This window comes from Alligator mississippiensis, chromosome 4 (genome assembly GCF_030867095.1).
Source record: "Alligator mississippiensis isolate rAllMis1 chromosome 4, rAllMis1, whole genome shotgun sequence".
NCBI lineage: Eukaryota > Metazoa > Chordata > Crocodylia > Alligatoridae > Alligator > Alligator mississippiensis.
The window spans coordinates 105167717-105185454 of record NC_081827.1 but is presented as its reverse complement, the minus strand read 5'-3'; the positions used below and the strand labels follow the sequence as shown (position 1 = coordinate 105185454).

Below are 17738 nucleotides of genomic sequence, written 5' to 3'. Positions count from 1 at the left end.
CCCCCCCCCCTCCCCCCTTGCAGGAACTGAGCAGAGCCTTGACCTCACAAGCTGCGCTAGACAAACAGAATATGAAACATTACTGAGTCCCATTGACTGTGCTGAGACTCTCATGGACTACCTTACAGCACCTGGGGTAGTAGTTGCTCCCCATTGTGTCTATTGGCCTCTAAGTGGAGTCTGACTCAATGTGCAACACTAAAAGCAAAAATGTTACCTGGAACACTGCATTTCCTGTTTTTTCCCAAAGCTGGTGATGGGGGTCACTGCCTGCAGCGCTGTCTGATTTAACTTGATTGCAACAGCCTAAGAAAATAAAATACAATTTCCCCCTTGCAGAAATGCTGTGGGCTCTGTGCTCCACCAGAACAGCAAATTTGAAAGAGCAGTTTAAAACAAGCAAGTACCCACCTCTGGATTGTCTGAGAGATAGATCTGCCTGGAGATGTTGTTGATTGCAGAGATCCACTGTAAGAGAGAGAAAAGAAACTGAGCTCTCCAAACTGCCTGATGTAGAAGAGGAAAAAGGTGAAGCAGGGGAATATTTTACCTCCTCATATTCTTTCTTGCTTTCTGCTTGAAGGGTGATACCCCTAAAATACAAATGTTTTGTGTTAGAGCTTGCATTAGCACTCAGGCCCATCTAACTCTAAACCCAAGGTACATGCCACCAAATGGTGCCTTTCTATCTGCTAGATGAGAGAAACCACATGAATAAACTGCACCTAAGTGACAGCATTTATCATATATGCAGCACGGGCACCAGCTTTAAATGTAAAAGTAAAAGCCTTTTCTTAAAATTATGATGGAAGCTGGCAACCCAGCTCAGTTAGCATGGCTCTCCCTACCAAACTGTTAGCATATCAATCATGCATTCTGGAACCCTATCTGATTGAGTTGCTATGGCTTATTCTCTAGTGGAAAACTTGTGACCCATACGATTTTCCTGTGGGAGTAGTGATCTGAAAGCAATATCGTCTGTCCTCGCAGTCTACTGCCATTACGGAGCAGTTATCCAAGTCCTGAATCAGTCCTCCAGCTACTGCTCCCCTGGGCTGGCACATCAGGTTACCACCTTGGGTGAAGAAATACAGTCTGTCCCAGGTTGTAGTCACCAGGCCTGTTTTACTATAGAGAACACATGGGAGTAAGACTTGTTAGCATGGAGTGAATACAATGTACTCTCCACTCATATGCCCATAGGATTAGTGTGGAATTTGCTCAAGTGCATAACACAATGCCTGTCCCAGTTTGCTGCCTGCTGTGTACAGTGCAACAAGTGCATCAACTGCTTAAATAAAAGCACAGCATCTTTAATCTCTGCTTTATGCTATTTAACTGTGTAAAATTAAGTTTAACTTCCCACTAACCGTAACTCTCCTTTGTAACTAATTTTACTCTGTTTAACTATGCCAGAAATGGGAAAGGGAAGCAGCTGTTGAAGGGCTGCTATTAGCCTTAACAAAGTCTGGAGCTAGTTAGTTTCACAGCTGTTCTCTCCCCTCCTTGTCAAGTCTTGTACTAGCTGCCTAGAACCTATGGGAAGTCCTGAAAATGGCATGAGCTCCTTGCTTTTGAAACTAGCAGTGACCCTGCTGTAAGCAATGTTCCTTAGGGACAGCACTGTCAATGCTATGTTAGTAGAGGTCCTAAAACTGACTAGCTCCCCTCACTTTCAAAGCTTCTAACAGTCATTTCAAAACTATTAGAAGCCTTGAAAATGGCAGGGGTGAGTCAGTCTGGGAATCCACAGCACTGACAGCATTGTGTGTTGAAAGAGCACTGTTCCCACTAATCTGGGGTAAATGCATGGCCTTTTTTCAGTCCTGAGGCTATGCGCTTTGAATGAACTCTGTTTAGATACAAGCCCCGATTAAATACATGGATTTGACCCCCATTTCTCTCCTGACATTTTGAGTATGTTCTGATGAGCAGTGCTACTTTAAGCAAAGGATTCTATAACTTCTAATCCAAATTTCAACAGATGTCAAAGGCACTGCCCTCAGAAGACTACTCCCTGACAACCTGGAGGCTTAAGCAGAAGCAAGTGATGAGTGTCCCAAGTCTCTAAACGGTATCATCATCTGCAGTATTCCCTAAGTGAATGTGCTGATGCCCAAATAACACAGATGGGCACCACAAGATTTTATAGTACTTTAATTCAGGGATGGGCAGCAGCAGCAGAACTTTCAGCATAAATGGGATATATGTTCTTATAAAAATAGTTTTACAAGCGGAGCAGTTCATTGAAGATATCTACATGGCTATGGAGTCATTCTTGTGACACTGTAACCCACCATTTACATTGCTGTTACACCTCAACAAAAGTCCATAATACACCTTTAAAGCTAGGTAAAATATCAGTGTTTGAATTAAATAGAAATGAACTGCCAGTTAAGTAGGGTGAAACAAAACATAGTTGGATCACAAGCAACTTTCCTTCTGTTCTGTATGCATAGCTACTGCTGAAGTCAATGAGAAGTCTGTGAAGTAAGTTTTCATATTATATATATATTCAATGGTATGTACTCGGATTGTCTATAAAACTGTCAGTGTAATAGGGAAGCTTACTGGCAAAGCCCTAAAATCAATATCAAATACAAAACCCAGTTCCTCTTTGTAAGGAGATGTCTCGTCCCTGAAGATAGGCTGGGGTCAGGGTGTTCCCTAAGAGACATGAATGAACTAAAAAGCTTAAACATTACATTTTATTTTTATCCCCATCAAATGCATGAATTCCACCTATTAGGGAAATCCGGGGAGAGGAAAACTCACTTAGTGACACAAGGCAACATTTTCAAAAAACAGCCTAAATCAGTGGTTAACCTTTTTTGTAGCCGAACCCATTTGTAAACATTAATGGCCATTCTTGACCTAGTGCCCCTCACTCCCAACCCACTGCCGTCAGGCCCCAGCCCCTCTGTGTGTGGGGCAGGGGGTGGGTGTATGGGGCGGGTGCGGGTGGGAGGTGAAGGTTAGGGTTAGGGGGGTGCTCCAAGCAGCCCCTCGCAGGCTGGAACTCTGACAGCCTGCAAGAGAAAAGCCACGGTTTCCCATGTTTTTCTCCTTTAAAAAAGGATTCTCCCTTTAAAGTTTGTGGATTTATTTTTAAAGCTTGTTCACAGACCTTTCATGTATTCTTGCAACCCCATTTTGAGTGCAACCCACAGTTGAGAAATGCTGGCCTAAATGGCTTAGACTCTTAAATCCCATTTTCAAATGTGACTTGGGCATTTAAGAGCCTAAAGACAGAATTGCCCAAGTGATACAGAAGCCTCAAACCTTTTGATTCTTAGTGAGAATTAGGCTCCTAAATCCCTTAAGTGCTTTTTGAAAATATTCCCAAAGAGTTGGTAAGGTAAAAGCAACGTGGAAATTAGCCAGCAGTCAAACAAGCAAAAAAAAACAAACAAAAAACACTGTCCTCCTTACTTTCTAAGATTAAGGTAGCCAGCTTTCTGGATGAGGTTTCTGTTGATAGCTGGTGAAGTTACATCAGAATCTGGAGTATAAACAGACTCACTAACAGAAAGCAAGTCCTGCTGGGACACCCTCATGGCTTCAGCTTCAGCATCCAAGTCTCTCTGTATGCTGAAAAAAATCAAAGCCGCCTTGCTGTCAGTAAATATACATAGAGACGTATCTAACAATGCTGCAAGAATGAAAAATGTGTGTGTTAAATATGCTATAACACAGATGGGCCAAACATATGCAAGGTGTTTGCTTATGGTTCCCTGCTTGTTTGGAGTAATGTGAAGACAGGTGTTCGTAAATCTGTTAAAAGGAAAAAAAAAGTTACAAGACTACATGCCAAAGGATTTCTCTGAGCACATGATAAATTAGTACAGGCAAGAATGAATGGAAGAAAGAGGTAGAAATTAAGCAAGCACTCCTTGTAGATTTAAGTTAGGGTCAAAGAAACAAGAGACGGCTGCCATGGAGACATTCAAAACTTGTGTAACTTGAGTCTGACTGTTTGCAGTTTGGAAGAGGAAGGACTGCAAAATTCTGTGTGTGCTGGTGGTTCTGAAATGGTAACATTTAAGAACATTACTATAAATGTGCCAATCTGGAGGAAGGGCTCTTTGGGCCACAAAGCTCTCTTCCAGCTATAGTTCAATAGATGATATCACAGAAAACAAACAAACAAAAAAACGCACACTTGCAACAAATAGAAAATATGTATATTTTTAAAACCTATACTGCTTATATCAAGGATGGTTATTTTCTTTTGCAAAACATTTTAAAAAAAGATATGAAGATGACCAAGAAGTATGGAATGACTGCAGATAAGAAAGGTTAAATATTAACAGCCAGGTTTGAGCTGTATTTTTTAGCGAGACAAACAAAGCTGCAGCCAGGCAATCAAATGGCAATGCATGCAGGAATTCAGACTGAAGCAGACCAAGCAGAGGCAGGTGTACATTGGGTTAGTATCTTTCTGGTAATGATCCTCCTGGGCTTTCCAGAAATGGTGCTAGAATTGTTTTGTTCTTTCTTGCAGACCACATGATAAACTGGAGTTTCTATCCTTGGACTACTGATGAGCTGAGTACAGCTTTTCAGAAACGTGCTTTCCATCTCCAAAAAGGGCTGGTGGTACTGAAGTGTTTCAAAGAGCAGCAAAATCCTTAGTCACTTATACTGGTTTGGACTATATGGCCACAAGCGTGGATGTTTGGTTCCCCGGGGACAACTAGCACCAGGACAACTTATGTTGCCATGAGTTGTCCCTGGGGAACATCTATGCCACACAGTCTCTGGCATGCAGTGGGTTATCCTGGGTGGGGTAGGAACCGGCACTGGGTTGGCCCCCTGGGAGCCTCCTCGGGCTGCAGCAGGGGCAATTCAGCTGCCCGGAGCCTGGCCAGCAGCCAAAGCATGGCTCTGGCTAGCTAGGCTCTGGTTTTGAGCAATGCACACTGCCCCTGAGTGCGCAGCACCACTTTTTTTTGCATGGGTTTTTTGACCCCTGGATATCCAATGCCCCCCTCCCCCAATGCTGCTCTGTTCTTGCGGTGAAGAGAACAGCTGAAAAAACTCCTATGTAAAAAAAAAAAAAAAAAGGCACGCATGCTTGTATTCCAAAATTTAGGGTGCCTCTTAGTAGGAGCTCACAATATTTATGAATAGTTTTGTGAGGTTTTTTATATCACTGTAAACAGACAAAAGACTGCATTCAAACTTTCCCTTGTGTTACTGACCCAAGCCCAGCAATGTTGACTAGTCAATGAGAACCAGAAAAAGATAACAGACTGTTAAAAAGAAATGAACGTGACCATTTTAGTTTCATTGTCTAAAATTACAGAATTGCAGAAAGCATTAGCAGCACCAATCTTGAAAAGTATATTTGAGTGTAAAGATTATTTCCATTTTAATATTCTGGGTGTGGGGGTTTATTTCAATGTTCATCCTGAGAATGTTCCTCTATACTCAGTGAACTAATGCAATAAGGTGCTTCAGCAGAACAAATAAGTCAAGGTCAAATTTTTGCAGGTTTATTTCCATAAGGAGCATCAGATAACAAAAGTCGGGACAAATTTAGGAAAGCAAGCCTAGTTAGGATTAGTGAGACACAACCCAAATCTGGTGTGAGCTCCTGTTTGTCTAGAACCGGGGCGCTCAACCTTGAGCTCGTGGGCCAAATGTGGCCTATGGAGCCATCACATCTGGCCAGTGGGGTTTCCCATAGGTCAGCAAATTTGATGGTAGAGAGCGGTGGCCCTTAATATGGCTACCCTCCCCCTGTCAAATTCCCAAACCCCAAGCCCCACATGTCCAGGCTGGGACCAGGCTGCATCCCCTTCTCCTGTTGGGCTGGGCTGGGCCAGGCTGGGCCAAGAATTAGATTCCCATTAATTAATGCAGGCAGTCCTAATAAGAAAACTATGATGTCACTGCTGTTATATAGCAGTAGAATATTCCTGTAGCTTCTCTTCATTTCTAACACCTAAACCCACTCGGAAGGCAATGTTTCATTTGGACAGATTTCCACAGTCTCCTATCAGGAGCTTCATTAAAACAGTAAGGTCCTATTTGGCTGTTCCCAAGACACATTCTGGGCTCTATCAGGAAGTGATTGTTGGTTTGAAAGCTTCCCTACATGAGGTCTGACTTCTTGAAACCATTTCTTTTAAAAGTAACTGGGTGAGGTCAATGATTTTCTTTCCCATTTGAAAAGCAGTTACTGGTTACAATTCAAACAAAAAGAGACTAATTCCTGGTTGTGCCACAGCACTATGCAGCCCACCTGGGTGGAAGAAAGTTATTCTTTATACTTGCTTTGTTTCCCTCCCGTTTATGGTGTAGGGGTATGCCAGACCTGGGCCTGCTGAGGAGTGCCCTTCAGCCAGGGCTGAGGATCTATTCGTTCAGGTGTTCTAATGTACTCAGCAAGAGGGTCAGAGTTTTCAGAATATGAAAGGGGAAAACAGCTGGTATTAAGGTAAAGGTATAATTATGAAATTCTGTTTAAAGCGGTGAGTCTCATCCAGGGTGCCTTGAGAGCCTTTCTAGGATGCCGTGGGGTCACAATGGGGCCACACACTGTCAGCACTGCACTGTTAGGTGTGCATATGTGATCCACAAGATAAACTCAGAGAATTCAAATAGGAATTCATAATCTTCAAACCATTCTGCTCTGTTGTGGTCTTTCCAAGTTGTTTGCAACAGAAGAACTGCTCTATTATTTCTCTGTTGTCAAAAAAAAATGGTCTAAACTAAGAGCTGGCATTTTCCCAAGGTGTGCCTTGAGTCCAGAAAGATTGAAAACCACTCGTCTAAAGCAATCAGATTTAAAACTGTCCTGGAAGAAAAATAAATGAAGTGTGCCCCTTCTTGTAAAACAATTGGTTGCAATAACAGGACTTTTATCCTCTGAGGCTTTCTGATTTTTCAGTAGCTGTTTGTAACAGCTACTGACATTTGTAGAAATCAGATATGGCCTGTAAGAGGTACAAATTTGCCTTGCCTATTTTTGCGCACTAACAAACTCCAGGCTCAGAAGAACAGAACGATGCGGTACTTGTGTCTCTTTCACACCCCTTGGAGCTAGACGGTGGTTAGCTGGAATGAAGGCAAAGTCCTTCCTTTAGTCTGTGGGAAACTGTTTCCACAACCTATGCTGAAGGTATTATACTCAGCCTTGGAGCATAGATAGATGCTTAGCTTGCTCCTTGGATCATATGCTAGAAGTGTTCACCTAACTTTCAGAAACACTATAACTCTGTTCGTCTAAATTTCTGGAGTTCCTGCCTGTATCCAGTAGCTAGTGCAGAAATGCATGGGAGCACTAACACTCAGCCCTGAGTGGCTCAGGAGTCACATGAGCAGTCAGTGGGTACGTCTACATGTGCCCCTACAGTCCCATTGTTACTGCACTATTATTTAGTACTTCCTTTTGAAAGGAAGTACTAAATGATGGTGCAGTAACAGCCTATACTGCGCTGTGCTGGTGGCGCATGGTTATTTTTAGCTGCTACGTCACCATAGCAATGCACTGTAGCGAGGGAATGCATTGCTATGGTGACAGAGTTGTGGTGTCACGGTTTGTGCACACCAATGCTACGTCGCTGTAGCGCGTTGCTACAGCAACATAACATCTCATGTAGACACGTCCAGTGTTAATGAAACAGCCAAGGCCCCTTGGGAATTGTCACAAATACCCTCCAGATCAGAAGCGAACGCTACAGTCCATTATCAACCTGGACACAGTCCAACTCAAAAAGTACTGTAAGAAAACTGGCACGACTCTTTGGTGTTTACTAACTGGTGGTCGCCCACCTGGCTGAATAGTGGACAGATGCGGCAGGGGGAATTTCCAGCTACTGGTCAGTGTCAAACTGGTGAGGGAGCACTTAGAGCGGCTGAATGTCTTCAGGTCGGCAGGACTGGATGGACTATACCTGAGAGTGCTGAGGGAATTGGCTGGAGTCATTGTGGGACCATTGGCGAAGGTATCTGAAGAATCGTGGTGCTTGGGGGAGGTCCTGGATGATTGGAAAAGGGCCAATGTGGTGCCAATCTTTAAGAAAGGGAGGAGGGAGGATCTGAGAAACTATAGGCTGGTTAGTTTGACCTCGATACTGAGTAAAATTCTGGAAAAAAATATCAAGAAGTCCATTTGTGAGAGACTGGCAAAAGGCATGATGCTGAAGGATAGCAACATGGTTTTGTTGCAGGCAGGTCATATCTGACCAACCTCGTCTCCTTCTGTGATCAAGTAATGAACCTCTTAAATGTGGGAGACGTGGTTGATGTCATATACTTGGATTTTAAAAAGGCCTTCAATATGGTCCCTCATGATGCTCTTATTAAAAAAAAACTTGGGGATTGTGGGCTGGCAGAGTCCACGGTCAGGTGGGTTGGGAACTGGCTGAGGGGTCAAATGCAGAGAGTGTTAGTAAACGTGTCTGTATCATCTTGGAGGGAGGTGGTCAGTGGCATCCCACAGGGTTCAGTTCTTGGCCCTCTGCTGTTCAACATCTTTATCGACAATTTAGATGAGGATGTGGAAAGCACGCTGGGCAAGTTTGTGGAGGATACTAAGTAATGGGGAAAAATGGTTATGCTAGGGGATAGGATGCAGATCTAAGTGGAACTGGACAAGCTGGAAAGATGGGTAGAATGTAACCAGATGCAGTTCAATAAGGATAAATGCAGAGTGCTTCATTTGGGGAGAAGTAACCAGCAACATGAATATAGGTTAGGAGGAGATGTCCTGGCCAGCACAATGGCTGAAAAGGACCTTGGCGTTATGGTTGATCACAGGATGAACATGTGCTGCAAGTGCGATGCTATAGTCAACAGAGCTAATGGCATACTGGGAAGCATTAGCCAATACATCACGAGCAGGGCTAAGAAAGTGATACTTTCTCTCTACTTGGTGTTGGTGAGACTTCAGCTGGGGTACTGTGTCCAGTTCTGGGAGCTGCACTTCACAAAAGATGTGGAGAATCTTGAAAGGGCCCTGAGGAGGGCCACAAGAATGATTAAGGGCCTGGAGGACAAACCTTATGAGGAAAGACTAAGGGATCTGGGACTGTTCAGCCTGGGAAGAGAAGACTTGGTGGCAGTCTATAAGTACGTAAGGAGGACTATCAGGACCTGGGAGAAAAACTGTTCACAAGGGATCCCAAGAAGCAATGGCTATAAACTGTTAGAGGATGGTTTCAGGCTGGATGTAAGGAAAAACTTCTTTATGGCAAGGGTGACCAGAATCTGGAATAGACTTCCCAAGGAGGTGGTGCAGTCCCCAACCTTGGAAGTCTTCAAGAGGAGACTGGACAGATACCTTTCTGGGATCATTTGATTTCAGCAGTATTCCTGCCCAGAGCAGTGGGGGTTGGCAGAGATGATCTAAGCAGGGTCCAGGACCCAGGGCAAATCAGCCTGTGCAGGGCCCTGACCCAGATGCAAGGAAGCCAGCAGCAGATTCGGTGGGGGGAGCGCGATGTGAAGCTGGAGGCAGCGCAGAGTCGCTGCGCCGCTCTACCCGGCTCTGTGAGGCCCCCCAAAGCACGGGACCCAGGTCAGTTGCCCCGATTCGCCCCCCCTCAGAGACAGCCCTGGGGGTTGGAATCAATGATCTTTCAAGGTCCTTTCCAGCCCTTACTTTCTATGATCCTATGAGGGTAGGAAAGATACCGATACCTACAATAAAAGTCTCTGATATCAAGGTCACTTGAAAAGTTATTTATCACTTGGAACTATGGCCTGAGTATCCCTGCATGAAGGAGGTGGCCAAGAATTGTCACCGTCTTGTTCAAGAAGGCTGCCGGCGCATATATTTTAGGGACATCAAACTGCGTGGACTTTTAATATCTGAGAGTCCCTCATATTTCATCTGTGAATGTTTGAGGCAGGGGGATCAACCTTAATGCCTCAGGGGGGTTATAAATGCTCAAAGCAAACGCACAGACCAGCGATTCTGAAACCTTGGGTTGCGAATTTCTTTTTAAGTTTGTTATGCTGCTGTTGCCCTATACTAAAACAGTAATCCTGTCATTGCCACCATGCCTTAAGCCCTCCAACCATCTAAGGAAGACTGCAGGTTGTTTTAGAGAGCGAGCGAGCAAGGAAGAGATCTCTCTCTCCCCCTCTCAAAAGCAACCTGCAATCTTCCTTAAGTGGGCTATGTGACAAACTACTAGAGGGTCCCATTTCTTCCTAGACCCTCTAGTAGTTTGTCACATTGCCCATGTACCCCAGTTTGAGAAATAGTGATATAAACTGTAGCTAGCTACCACAGAGGTGACAACTGCCTACCTGATCCACAGGGCAAACAGTTTTAACTATATTTGGGGCCATTTCTATAACTGCTGCTGATCTTTTAATGGTCATTACTGTGGTGGTAAGTAACCTGAATGGAGAACGTTGCATTTTATGCTAGTGCTAAACAGTATCTAACTGACCAGATGGACTTCCTGGTCCTGAGGCCTCATTTCTTATTTGTAGGGTGGGAAAAAAGGAAATATTGGCATCTCCCAAACCTATGCAGTTAGAGCACGAAAAGTATAAGTTACTCAGAGTAATATAAGGACTCATCCATTTCCTGGTGTTCTTTGAGCACTGAAATGGTTGACCAGATTGAAATTTAAAATATCTTCATACACATTTGAGATGATAACCCCTGAGATGAAAGGTGCGGTTCAGACTTCTCCAACCTCTTTTTTTCAGGGTCAGGCAGACACTGCTACACTGGTTACAGCAGGGTTGTGTTTTCAAAGGTTCCTTCAAAATCAGAACGGCTAGAGATTTTTATAGGAAAGCTGCAACTCTGGAGAACAGCTGAAAGACTTATCTGTTTGTCTCAGAACCCAAACCCCTAACTCAGAGAAGCACAAATTATACTTTGGAAAAAATGGGCTTATTCTATAATGTGATTTCACAGTCTTAATAAGTAGTGTATGAAAAGTGCTTTGTGCAAACAAGTCTGCTGTCCATAGGCAAAATATTTCTGATGTTAAAAATAGAGGGCACTCTGCTTAGGGAGTTTAAAACCTGTCCTATAGCCAAAACAAATTATATGAAGATTAGAGAGGGATTGTTCGAGATACAGTGTGGAAAGGGGAAAAGTAAGCAGAAATATGATAAAGATATGTAAAATAAGCACTGGTTTAGTGAAAGCTATTCAAGTGCTCTTACATGCTCTTTCCATTAGGCCAAGAACAAGAAGGACACTTGTTGGAAATTACAAGGCAGACAATTTTAAACTGAGACAAGAAATTACTTTGTGTGCAAAATACAAAGAGCACTCCTTGTTGCAGGATTTTGTTAAAAAGAATGCCTTAGTAAAACTGCAAAATAATTAGATGCTTCATAAAGAAGAGCAGCAGGTGAAATTAGACTACTGAGAAAACAATTATAATGACTATCATCTTGTACCCTGAAGCATGAGACTTGACTGCCAGTTGTGGTAAGAAAGAAAATTTCCATTCAAGATAGTATATAGAGCAATTGTGCAACTGCAGCACAGTTCAGGGTTATTCCTTCCTCCAAATCAGTTGGCTTTAGTCAGTGTCATTGTCATGACACCAGAATATAAAAATCATTTAGTCAGTCCTTGTCTGGCAACTTTTTTCTAGTTCCTGCTATACAGTCTAGTTATTTGAAACTAACTGTTCTAAAATAATAGGTATTTGGTACTCAGAGTGCCACCATGCCCAGAAAAAGGAGTGATCTCTGGACATGTTTAAATTAGAAAGGGTTCCTGTTTCCTTTGCTTTGTGCAATCTAGTGTCCCACATGGCTTAAATAAAAATTTAGTCAGCCCTCTAATCTATTACAATTATAAGATAAGGCTTAGAGGATTGTGGGTAAGTTTGGATTTATTTATTAGACTAGAATTTGGCAGTGAACATTAACTGTAAAGAAAACAATTTCAAACTCCAGTAGAAATGCAGGGACTAAAAAGATTATCAGATGAATAAGGCCAACATTGGGGAAATTATTCAATAAGGCCCTTACCCAAAGCACACTGCACTCAGTGGAAAGACATCCATTTGGTTCCAATGGAAACGGTGAATTCTGCAAGGAAAGGATTCTCTCTCTCCCATGTTTGTACAGCCCCAGCACAATGAGGCCCCAATCCTACTATGATTTAGCAACACTAAATGGTTTACTGGCTCCTGAACTCACGGCAAAACTGAACGATAATGATTAAAAAAAATAATACTGCTAAAAGATTTTTTTGGAAGACTGAAATATATTTTTCTGTAAATAAGGAAACACTGTTCAAGGGGTCCATGATCCTTCTTTGTATGCTCATGAAGATGTTTAAAACATCTCCTTTATGCTCCTAAATGCTGAACTAAGCATATCCATACAGGTATGCAGGATTGAGATTGGGCTTGTATTCTTAGTTAAGGTACGTTATTTGGGCATTAGTCCAGCAGTACTCAACTTTCTAGACCAGAGGGCTGGATGAGTGGCAAGGGTCTGGTCTGTAGGCTGGATCTAGGGTGGGGTTGACACATGAGGTTGGTCCACAGCTGCAATCTGTTGACCCTGCACACTGGATCTGGCAATGGAGCGATCTCTTACACTGCCACAACATGCCATGCGGGGCCATGTCATCCAGTCTGCAGAGCTCCCCACGGGTCCAGAAATTTGGCAGGAGGGGAGTGGTTGCAGCGTTAATTTCTGTGGCTTCCAAAGTAGCAATCTGAATGCCACAGCTTCAAATTTCCAGAGCCATGGGGAGACCCACAGGAAGATGACATGGTCTTATGGGCCACGTTCTACCCACAGGCTGGAGGTCAAATACCACTGTATTAGCCTGAGGAACCACAACTACCATTTTTCTGCTGTGTGCATGTTCGCTGCAGTGCACAAGATAATATTTTCCCCCTTTATACATACACAAATGCTCCTCCCTTCCCACTGACTCTTTCCACAGAGTGAAGTGCAAGTGAAATCCACAATTCCACCCATTTCAGCAATGCAAGCCCGGCTCTACAGCCCTTTTGTGGAACTACTTTCATGGTTAAAGACATCAGGATGAGACAAGCCCTCAGCCAGGCACAGAAGGACATTAGTAGTCCTGCTTGAAATTTTTAAAACAGAAGTATAAATAAATAAAAACCAAACTGAAACCTAGGTGTTGTGTTACCTTTGAACCATGTTTGAAACTGATGATAAAAAGCTGTCCATTCTTTTGGAAAACATCTCTGCTCCCTTCTTAAAAAAGTTAATCTGAAAAATACAATAAGGGCATTCTGAAAATTATCTAAGAAAGCTTTGACAATTATATAATGGATGGCAGGGCGTGTGCTGAGGATGATTCTGTTATGTAAGATGTCTCAGGCTGATACTCAAATCTAAGACAGTTTTGAATCCAATGTCTATCTGCTTTTCCCACCTTCTTTTACCAATCACCCCATATGCTCTCTCATGCATACAGATGCTTATCTGTATCTGCAGTGGTTGTTGAGTGTCAAATTTCCAAAAAGCCTTCTGTTTTCTGGGGAGGAAGAGCCATGTCAGCCCTCTTCCCTCTGCTACATTTGTCAGTGCTGACCAGAACTGGGTTCTCCAGCAGTACCAGCTCCTGTGCCTTACTCTGTTGCAGTCTCAAGGGCTGAGATCTGAGCCTCCACTACCTATATTAGGCCTGGTCTGCACTATGAATTTTCACCAGAGTAGTTATGTCCATCAGATGTGACAAGGTATAGTCTCTGTCTAACATACATGAGCTGGACAAAGTTCCTAGTGCAGACACTGTTTTGCTCAAGAAGCTGGAATAAGGGTCACTGGAAAAAGAATGGCTTTGCTGAGAGAAGGTGTGTCCAGACTTAGGAGTACTTTTCTGGTATGACTCTGCTTGTGTCCAGTACTAGCAAAGTGACTTGCGCAGACCTGACCTGAGACAACCCTACACAGGGCATGCATTACTAATCAGTTTAATCAGATGACTACTCTGAAGGACATGGTTATGGGACAGGCTGGTGTGGGGACAAGGATGGAGAGTGGAGGTGGGGAAGGGGGAAATCCAGTGCAGTCTGACTAATTAGCTTTTCCAAGAAGCTATTCTAGTTGAGCGGTCTTGAATTAAATGAAAAGCTATAAAAAATCAATTCTTAATACACTACTGAACAATCAAACATTTAACCATCGATTCACATTAGATACCATGTTTCCTCTTCCTTGTACTGCTTAATTGTAAAGGAGCAGATGTAATGGTAATTTCTCCTATGAAGTAACCCCCAATATGCTGAACCCTTTCTATGGGAACATGAGACATAGAGCACACACTGTTTAGCTAAATGATTAATATTGAAAACCTATAGTACAAAAGCTAAAAGAGTCGCTAGAGCCTTGAAGCACTGTATGTTTTAATCTTTAAAAAAAGTAGTTTGGGGCTGGCCTAGCATATGGCATTCCCTGGGTAACCCAGGGCATTACCACATGGAGCATCCAAAATCATGATTCTAGCTTTGTCTTTTCTGCATGCCAGCAACTGGAAATGCCTTGGGGTTGTCACTCTGCAGTGATTATCCCAATGGTTGAAGTGGACTATGTTCTCACTGCAATAGTGGCGGAAGGGGAAGTGAGAGAGTACAGAGCTCACTAGGACAGGGAGAAGGAGTTCCTCTTGGCTTTAAGCTGTGGTTCTCCTCGATGTAATTTCTATCCGTGCATAGAGGGTGTGACCTCCCATCACTAGTGTGAATGAGTGGAGAGTTCTTATTTGAAAGCATTGTAAAGCCACATTGCACTGGGGCAAATGATTACGCAGTAGAGCATGAGACCCACTGTAATATAGTCCCAAGTCAATAAGCATCAGACATCTTGTACAAAGTCCTGCCCTCCTATGGTTCTCAGGGTAGATTTGCTTATCAAAGCAATTTGAACAATTTTCAGAGAATCCTTTGACTTACATAGTCTTCTTGCAAGGTGAATTTTAGAAAGCTGAATGTTTTTGTTTTCTCTCCACATACAAGATAACAGTGCTCAGGCAGCAGAATACATTTATTTTATAGCCTGATTCCTGTTTACATTACAGCCCATTTACATCAGTCTGTAAATTGTTATAGAAACTTTCCTCCCAACACAACTGGAAGGCAAGTTACTTGTAGTTCTGTCATATTTTATGGCCTGGGACACTGAGAGAGATGTCAAGTCACTTGGCCAAAGTCTTCTCAAAGGGCTGAATCAGAATGTGGGACTTTCTATCCTTATACTCAATCTACTACATTACATACTCTAATTCTCAGACATAATTCCAGTTCTCATTCCCAACAGATTTCTCAGCAGCCTGTTGGATAAAATATACCAGAACTGTCACATAGCAGAGCTTGTGCAAGTAATTTTTGTTATACTGATTGTTCAGTGTGGTTAGAATTCATCCTAGGCTGCACTGATTTTGAATTTAAGTGGGTTGTGTGGTGTTTTTGTTTTTTTAAATACTGTATTTATGAATAGCTAAGTAGCCAACTACCTGGCCATAAATCAAGTAAGCCTTAAGTAATGGCTACAGAATTAGCTCAATATGCAGGTCATCTCAATGTAGATGCATGCAGCCATGCAACAAAAATGAAATGTTTTAACACAAGACATTTTGAGTAAATGCTTTTCCTATTTTCATATGAGATTTGATTAAAAAAAAAAAAAAAAAGGCAAAATGTTTTGAATATCTTAAAGACATGTCTCTTCAAATGGCATTTCCAGTATCCTTTGTTTCTGTACATACCTGTCCTTGTGTGTATCCTAACATAGGTTCTACCATTGCAATTCTCTTCCTGTACTGAAGAGCATTCAGAGCGCAGTAATATTGTAATGAAGATAGATGCTGCTTCCTCCTTGCATTTGCCACCTCTTTTGCTACTTCTGCCTTAACCTAAAAAAGATTGAATTCAAAAGATAAAAAGCTGACTGATTCAATATAGAATCCTACATGTATGTCATTTATTGACTGTTCTAAGGCCAAACTTAAATATTTTTTCATCTAAGAGAACTATCTTCATATTAAAAGGAACCACGAGAAGGGAAACAAACTATTACATCAATTATTGTCTCTGCTTCAATAATAATTCAGATACTTCAGCATCTGAATCTGTCCTTGTGGCGTTAAAATTATTCAATTAAAAGTTTAAATTATGCAATTGTTACAACATGCAATTAAAATTACATAGATTAACTATACAGTCCAGATTCTTATCTCCATTATATCAGTATAAGTCTAAAGTAGGTACACTACAGCTGAGATCAAACCAAATCTTCTATGAGCAAAATTCACAGAACAGTTCACAATACTGAATCTCCAAAAGCATATATCCAATGCAAGGACTAAATATTGCATTGTGATCTGCAATGCAAATCCCTTAAAGGGGCTTTTTGGTTTCTCTCAAAGTGCAAAACACCTTACTAGGTCTACCCCTACATTCTTGGCACTACTGAGCCTCCCACAAAATGGAAATATCCAAAGGTAGAAATAAGTATCCAAATACCCATCAGAAGAGAACTTAGTCCTTTAAGAACAGCAGATAACACCTCGCTGTATTGCTTCAAATACAATCCTGTAGTGTAGCATCCTCACTTAACAAAAGTGGTGACTAGAAGAGCTGAATAGTAGGGGGCTTATACATTCTGTTTGTGGCATTTTAGGATCTTCTTCTATAGAAGTCACCCTTGGAGTTTCCCTCAATGCTAAATGGATTTGTTTCAGCAAGGCATTTAACATTTGGGCCTAACCTGAAGCACACAGTGCCTACTGAACTAAGGTCTAAAAGCTGACTAGAAAGTTAATCGCTCGTAGTTGTGAGCTAGTGCAGTATGGTCCAATAAACCCAAAATTTTGTAAATTTGCCTGTGTTTTAGTTATAAATGAAACAGGTAGAGCTGCTGATTTAAATATTCCTAACATTAAGGACAGAAATATAGGATTGTTTTTTTACCTTTTCATTTTCTTTTCTTTTTGGTAACCTGCTATACTTTGCCATTGAGACATCATGTTCTGCGGACAAAACACGTTTAGCATTATGGCATATGTATACACCCAAAGATTTCTGTGACATTTTTTACAACACGCCAGTAGAAACAAACAAAGATATTAAACGTACCATTGCTAGCAAGACCAAAAAGATCCTTCAATGTGCTTACTTCTGGAAAAAAGCAAACATTTCAAAGTGAGACCTATAAATATGGCTTATCAAGTAGAACCCCAACAAAACGAATATGTAATCGAAGGACGTTTGTTTTAATTATTTCAGTTCTGTTAGTGAAGATGTACAGTTGTGCACACCTCAAAAATAATAAACCAGGTGTAAAGTCATGTAAAGAATGGTATTTCACAAACGATCTACCAAGGCTATAAAGATCTGTTTTTCTACAGTGTCTGGCCAGCCTTTAGTTGTCAACAAGGGGGGCTGGACTAGATGACTTCTGGAGGTCCCTTCCAGCCCTACTTCTCTGACTGTTAATACAGAAAGCACATGAACTATGGCTCATGGTGAATTCTGGAGTGGCTGCAGCCTCCCCATGTAGCCCCGCTCCTGTAGGACCCCATGGAGAGGGAGACAGCAGGGGTTGGGGCTGGAGCAAGGGCAGGCACTGCCATGAGCACCTCATCTGGGGGCACGGGGGGTGGGCAAAGCCCTGGCCCCGGTCTACCCCACCCCACGCACAGATCTGGGGGCACGCCCCCCCACGCCCTCCTGGGATGCATATAGCAGCAGAAGCTGCCGCCCCCCGCACCCTGTGGACGAGCTGCTCGCAGCTCCATCCTGTGCTCTGTGCCA

At 42.5% G+C, this 17738-nt stretch overlaps 1 protein-coding gene across 3 annotated transcripts in view; it reads right to left on the bottom strand.

The window, feature by feature from the left end:
• The window catches only part of APPL2 (adaptor protein, phosphotyrosine interacting with PH domain and leucine zipper 2), a 50050-nt gene that overhangs the window by 11028 nt on the left and 21284 nt on the right, over positions 1–17738 (bottom strand). For 2 of the 3 annotated variants that reach the window (XM_019489301.2, XM_006271650.4), the window contains exons 6-14: positions 17061–17102; positions 16896–16954; positions 15692–15838; positions 13112–13194; positions 3433–3591; positions 940–1128; positions 551–593; positions 412–468; positions 218–306 (exon numbers count right to left, since the gene is read on the bottom strand). In XM_019489301.2, the coding sequence (XP_019344846.1) occupies positions 218–306; positions 412–468; positions 551–593; positions 940–1128; positions 3433–3591; positions 13112–13194; positions 15692–15838; positions 16896–16954; positions 17061–17102 (868 nt within the window). The remainder of the gene's footprint in view (positions 1–217; positions 307–411; positions 469–550; positions 594–939; positions 1129–3432; positions 3592–13111; positions 13195–15691; positions 15839–16895; positions 16955–17060; positions 17103–17738) is intronic. The other variant, XM_019489300.2, reaches the window with a different exon arrangement.